Source organism: Limanda limanda, chromosome 15 (genome assembly GCF_963576545.1).
Source record: "Limanda limanda chromosome 15, fLimLim1.1, whole genome shotgun sequence".
Classification (NCBI taxonomy): domain Eukaryota; kingdom Metazoa; phylum Chordata; class Actinopteri; order Pleuronectiformes; family Pleuronectidae; genus Limanda; species Limanda limanda.
In genome coordinates this window covers 4796505-4803099 of record NC_083650.1, presented here as the reverse complement: position 1 = coordinate 4803099, position 6595 = coordinate 4796505, and the positions used below count along the sequence as shown (strand labels likewise).

General features: G+C 46.8%; 1 protein-coding gene across 1 annotated transcript; it reads right to left on the bottom strand.

Annotated features, from left to right (window-relative positions):
• Positions 1-1459: 1459 nt before the first annotated feature.
• LOC133020822 (cytochrome P450 26C1) lies at positions 1460-5471 on the bottom strand. Its single transcript, XM_061087541.1, has 6 exons — positions 5262-5471; positions 4133-4357; positions 3317-3592; positions 2991-3149; positions 2305-2712; positions 1460-1804 (listed from the first exon to the last, which is right to left on the bottom strand). Exons 1-6 carry the CDS (start codon positions 5469-5471, stop codon positions 1460-1462), a joined length of 1623 nt encoding a protein of 540 aa, XP_060943524.1.
• Between the last annotated feature and the right edge of the window lie 1124 nt (positions 5472-6595).

Genomic DNA, 6595 nt, shown 5'->3' with positions numbered 1-6595 from the left:
TCATAATGCTACTTCATTTCATACACACAATAATAGCACTTTTAAGGATATACAGTATAACGCATTCATATTAAGACAACAGAGTAGTTTTTTATGTATTGAGACGTTCAGAGAAGTTCCTGATTGTGAGTTAAAATCAAGTGCAAGTTCCATCAGTGAACGTGTTTCTGTGGTTTCTTGTTGCATCGTGAGACTGAACGAACGTGAGTCCAGGTGTTTCTCATATTTCTGCTTCTGCACAGGTAGAACATGTCCACGTCTCAGGTATCGAACGCCAAAGATGAAAATAAAAATGAGGATAGAACAAAAAATGTATTCTGTAAAAAAGATCTGGTGAAAATCAGGGGTCGAGTTCCCCAGATTCAAAATTTGACCAGTTGCACTTTGCGAGTTTTCAAAAAAGCTGTCGGAGAATCGATAAAAATTAGTTTACGTTAAAACACGGACAGATCTCAGATTTCTGCTCCACGTGCACGACCACAACAAGTTTCAAGGCTAAATTAACGGCACATTTCGGTCTCAGATGTCAAACTAGACTTACTGTCACTGTCTTTATATTTCAATTTTTTCAAGTTAAAATGTATTTACAGACTAATGATGCAGTGAAAATGTAATAGCTGAATACAACTTTGCTTAATTGACTGTAAAACACCATTTATTGGTGGATATGATGTTACTCCTGACGTGTTAAAGAATGTGGAAAAGATTTCAGAGACTTAGCTCTTCCTACTGATGTGACCTTGATGCATAAATAACTTAAAAACTGAACTGAAGAGAAAAGGAAATGCTCCGAACTACCAACGTAAACCTCTTCTTCGTCTCCTGAGTGTGAAATAAAAGCGTCTGGAAAATATTTACAAAAAAGTTTTTTCACAGACAAGCTTATTTTGTTCAGTATTCATCATCAAAAATGTGAATTTACAGATATAAGTTAAGATATTGATGTGGTGTTTAAATAACAGGTTGATGCTGGTATGCCCTGCTACCAAGAGGGGGTGCTGTCACCAATGTTCCACAATGAAAAACCCGTCACACAACCTGGAAAGGTGTGTTTTTTTTTGTTTGTGTTTTTTGCGTTATCTTATAATAAGCTAGCAAGAGACGCCAGTAGCTAACACTGGTGCGTCTGCACAGGTGAGTCGAAGGAGATGCGTGTGTGTTTATTCTGTTACAGGTATCACTTGTGTAGTTGTGTGGGTAGCTGTGTTGTTATGGTTAGCGTTACTAGCTTCACTGATCTGCTAGCGTGTGCGTAACTTAGTTTCTTGGCTCGACGTGCATCCATGTTCACACTGTTCGTCTCCATGGAAACGAGAGGGGGCGTGACCTGCAGCATCAGTCACCGCGGTTTTGCATCCTTTATCGTGTTCGGCGATATTTCCAGAATCAGGATTGGAGGTAAAATTTCCTCTTGACTTGTTCTTTCTTTATTTTTTGAAAAGTCAGTCTGAGTTTGTGTCTAAAGTGTGTGGTTGTACGTGAAGTGCACGTGCAGCCCGTTCACTGGATGCACGATTGGCACCGTCTGCATCTTTGGAAAGTTCTCTGTGGCCAGAGCCCATTTGCAGGTTCCGATCAGCTCCACAGTGAGAGTCTTGAGGATGATCTGTGCCAGTTCCTTCCCCACGCAGCTCCGCACGCCGCCGCCGAACGGCACGTAGCTGAACCGAGCCGACCGGCTCTCCTCCCGGTCCGGGCCGAACCGATCTGGGTCGAACAGCTCCGGGCTCTGGAAGACGGCTGCTGTCTCGTGGGTGTCACGGATGCTATACATTACACTCCAGCCTTTAGGGATCTGGTAGCCCTGGAAAATAAGAACAAAGGTTGTTAAATCTTATCAAATCTCCAAGGTTTGTCAAATGCGATTTCATCAAAAATGAAGGGCTGAGACAGATCATGAAAAAATAATAGTAGTTACCTTTTCATGATAAGAACAGCAAACTGCACATCAAGGGCAGAGGCATTTTAAGAATAAAACCGATTTACTCTCAAACAGGATTTGTTTATTGAAGACCGCACTAATCCGCAGAGTTTTTGAAATATATTTGTCTTGTAATGATCATCAGGCTCCACAATGAGGAGCTGTGCAGATATTACCAGACCTCGCATAGCAACAGAAGGGTCAGAGTCGCCCCCTACAGGCAAATACAGTAAAAGCTGCTGCAGTGATACTAGCACCACCTTCAGGCGATAAGTGTAACAATAACGTTGTGGCGTTGCCGATCTATCGCTTGTTACTGTGAGATCCTTGTCGACCCAAACCAAAGAACCGTCATATGACCGGTGTCTGTGACTTGAACTTACGTCTAATTCGAACGTCTGCAGGGCCGTGCGGTAACCACCGGACACTGGTGGCAGGAAGCGCAGCACCTCTTTGATGACAAAGTCGACATATCGCAGCTGGCTCAGCTTGTCCAGGCTCAGGTACGGTATGTGAGACTGGGACTGTGGGAAACCATTCTGGTCGCTGGGGTTCTGACACACTTCGTTCAGCAGGCAGGTCGTCTCTGTGACGCCGGCGTCGGTGTCTTTCTCCGTCTTGGCGCCAGAGGAGCGGAGCCCGCTGGGGGGTTCGTAGCCCAAGCCCTCAGCCTCCAGCTCGATTCTGGCCTTCTCCACAACCGCAGGGTGGCGCAGGAGCTGCAGAATCAGAGACGTTGAGGCGCTGGCTGTGGTGGAGTGAGCGGCGAAGATCAACTCCACTGCTGTTTCCTGCAAGACAATGATTAAAAAATGATTTTATGTTTTCCCACAGATCTGAATTAATTTAATTTATATTCCAATTCAAAATTCAGTTCCAAGTCAATCTTTCAAAGTCGTCAAAACGGAGCCAAATTTCTCTGAGCATAAAAACGTCTAAGAGCATCTGGAATCAGGCTTCGCAATATCGGCCCGATATCAGTCGACAACGTTGGACACAAAAGTTCAGAACAATAAAACTGCTTGTACGTGTCTAAACTTTCAGAATCATAACTTTCCGGCTCCGTTACCTTCAGCTCCTGGATGCTGACCTCCTGTCCGATCTCTTTGGCGCTGGACAACATGTAGTCGAAGGCATCATGATACTCGTCATCCGACTGCTGCCGGGCCATCTTCTCCTCGATGATTTTTTCCATGTTGGCGTGCAGGATTTCTCTGGCTTTAATTCCCTAGAAAGAGAAGAATCATTTAAATAAAATTAGATCCACCTTATCTTGTACTTTGTCTTTTAGAAACTGACTCTAAGAGGCCGGACACATCAAATCCAGCAGAATAAGCATCTGAATTTGACCTTTAGTTTGATCAGGTCCTGTGCATCATCCTCACAGTGTCTCACCTTGCGGAGGCCGCAGAGTGGAGCATCTATCGGGAGCGAGAACAGGTTGTTCATCAGCTGCTCGAAGATGCCAGCCAGGTACACGATCCGCTCCTCCTCCAGCTGCAGACCCAGCAGGACCCGGACGGCGATACGGAACGTCAAGGACTTGGCGGCGCTGTAAACGTCGATGGATCCTGGCGCCGAGCACCACTTGGCGATTTCAGACTTGACGACGTCCTGCAGCCGGGGCAGGAAGGACTCCAGGGCCCCTCGGCTAAACACTTTGGCCAGGATCTTGAAAGGGTTAAGGAAACAAAGAGAGAGGAGTCGTAAAAAGTTATTACCTGGTACACGACAGTCAACACCTTTGAGGGAGTACTGACGGAGGAGGAGGCCGGGTGGGGAGGGTAAGAAGGATGTAGGAGATAAGATGTGACGGGAGGCAGAGGAGACAACAGGACGTCAGAAGAGGACATAAGATTGATTGGGATAAGTTGGAAGAAGAATATGAGCATTTGAAGTGTATATATTTTCAGCAATTTTGGAATGGTTTATCTATATCCATAAATGTTGACGTCGGTTGAGACGACAAGGAAGCATCGTTGGTAACGAGGAGAGAAAAAAAATCCTAAATTCGGTCTTTTTATCTTTCCTTCATAATCCTCTCGTTTCACGTCCGAGCTCTTAAATGTTCCAGTTGTCAGTCACCTAACACACGTGAATCCAGAATTTACACAGACTGGAAAAGAAAACTGGATCCATCCTACATTTATGTAAATATCAGGATCTGGTTTGTGAACCTGAACTGAAACCTGTGAAAGTTCCTCTTCTTACCTTTCTCTTCCTCTTGTGCAGGTCCCCGATGGAGTTGACCAGGGTGTTGGGCCCCAGGATGATGCGGGTGCTCTGGGGCCACTGGGTGCACACCAGGCTGTGCTCGCCCAGCAGGATCTTGCGGATGTTCTCGGCGCCCGTGACCCTGATGACGGGCTTCCCCAGCAGGTGGGTCTTGAACACGTTGCCGTGACGTTCTCTGCGGGAGATGTGGAAGTTGGAGCCCTGGAGAGCAGAAGTAGATTGTAGGAGTTTGTCGAATTTGAGGTAGAAACACAAGTCGGAAAACTACAGGATTTATGAAACTTAAAAAAGTATGTATCCTAATTTTACTTCACTGCAGAAATATCTTCTGTCTGGTTTTGGTCCAGTTTAGAAATATCTCTCAAAAACTGGTCAAGATATTTCAGTGACATTTGTGGAAAATGGATCAAAATCAAAACACTGCTCTGCATTTTTGTGAATTTCAGTCTTGTTTTCTTAATGATAGAAACATTGATTTTGTGAGTGTTTGTTTTTTGATGCAGATGGGAAAAAAATAAACTAAATAACGCCTGAGCAGGATTGTGCAGCATAAGGATGCAGTGACTTTCTGTGAGAAATAACAACCAGCCCACTACATGGGGACTGTCCGCATACTTTTGGCCAAGCTTGGAGTTAGTCCGCCGCTCACTTGAGATCATAGAGCTTTAAAAGACGGTGAAAAGCGGATGAGGAGGGACGGATAGAGGGATGAAGAGACGGGAACATTCCAGACAGACGGAGAGAAAAGAGGGAGGAAGAACAGAAAACGTCTGTTTCTGCTGCTGAACATCAAGTCCGCACATGTCGCATTAGCAGCAGAAGAATCTGCGGCTTTTCACAGATCACACACATCACATCATTAACAATGATCAATAATCAATAAGCTGTTCATTAGAAACCTGCTGCAGATCTGCACAGGTCACACACACACACACACACACACACACACACACACACACACACACACACACACACACACACACACAAACACACACACACACACACACACACACACACACACACACACACACACACACACGGATGAGCTGTGGTTCTGGAACACTTGGATAGAAAGGTCCAGCGACCCAGCGGTGTGGTGTCTCACCTGGAACAGCCAGTGGAAGGTCTCTCCGACCAGCGGCCAGCCCATGGAGCCCTTGGGCAGCGGCAGGCTGCTCTCCTTGTCCCGGGTCAGGCTCCAGCGGAGGCTCCACAGCTGCCGGGTGAGCGCCAGCAGCAGCAGCGCGGACAGCACCGAGGTGAGGGCAGCACCAAGAGCCCACAGAGCCCCGAACTGAGCCTGCAGGGTGAACATCTCCGAGCCGGTCAACTTCCCACCATCCACCTGTGCCTGCAGCCCGCGTAACGGCGCCTCCGTCCCGGCTCCAAGTGTCCGGCGGCCGTGCGTAAAGTTGCTCCTGCGTCTTTCTGCTCCTGCGTCTTTCTGCTCCTGCGGCTCCTTATTGTCCCTCGGTCCTCCTGTAAACTGTCCCAATAAAATGAATAAACCTCCAGCTGCAGCAGAATTCAAAACAGAGATGGAGATAGAAGATCTAAACAAAGACTGAACCGTTACAAGCTGATCTACAGGCTGGTCCTCCTGCTGATGCTCCGATGATTAAATTAATAATAATAATAATAATAATTAATATTCTCTTGCCCACATCAGAGAAAATGCCATGTTTTGTATTTTTTTTTAATTGAATTTTGATTTTTGGCTCGTGCATTCTGCGGTTACATTAATATTCTTCTTTAAGAGTTCTCGCAGACGGACGCGCCTCATGAGACCGGATGGATGCGCGCAGACACACATACACACACACACACACACACACACGCACATATATATATATGTACATACTTCAGTGTGGATGAAGGACATGAAAAACGTGCCTGTCTGCAGTGAGGAAACTCCCTCCAACATGAGGAGTAGCTGTCAACTATTCCAAATAGTTTTACAGGTTTACATGCGCCGGCTTGTCTATTAGGTTATGCGCCTTTTTATAGGTACAGTTCAGGGGGCTCAGCCACCCCCCCCCCCCCGGGCGGCCCGGGCTTTATACAGCAATGGCAATAAATCAGCGTTTAAAACCCGGAGCAAGGATTTGAATACAGTGGCACAGTGAGGAGCGGATTAAGAGAGAGAGAGAGAGTGTGCCAAAGTAAACTGAAGGCGAGTTGTGAGGAAGCAGAAACAAGTTGGATAAAGCAGTGAAGCAGCGGGTGTGTCCTCGGAGGGTGTGTGTCCTCAGAGGACAGACACCCTCCGAGGACACATATTGCCTGGACTTACCTGCAGGGAATCCTCTCAGAGCTGCTCTGCGTCTGCACCCTTGTGTCCGTGCGCAGGCAGCGGGCTGCGGGGGCTCTTATAGCCGCGGCCGCACTACACGATCCACCTTCACACGGTGACGTCGATGTGAATATGTTAAACAGGCT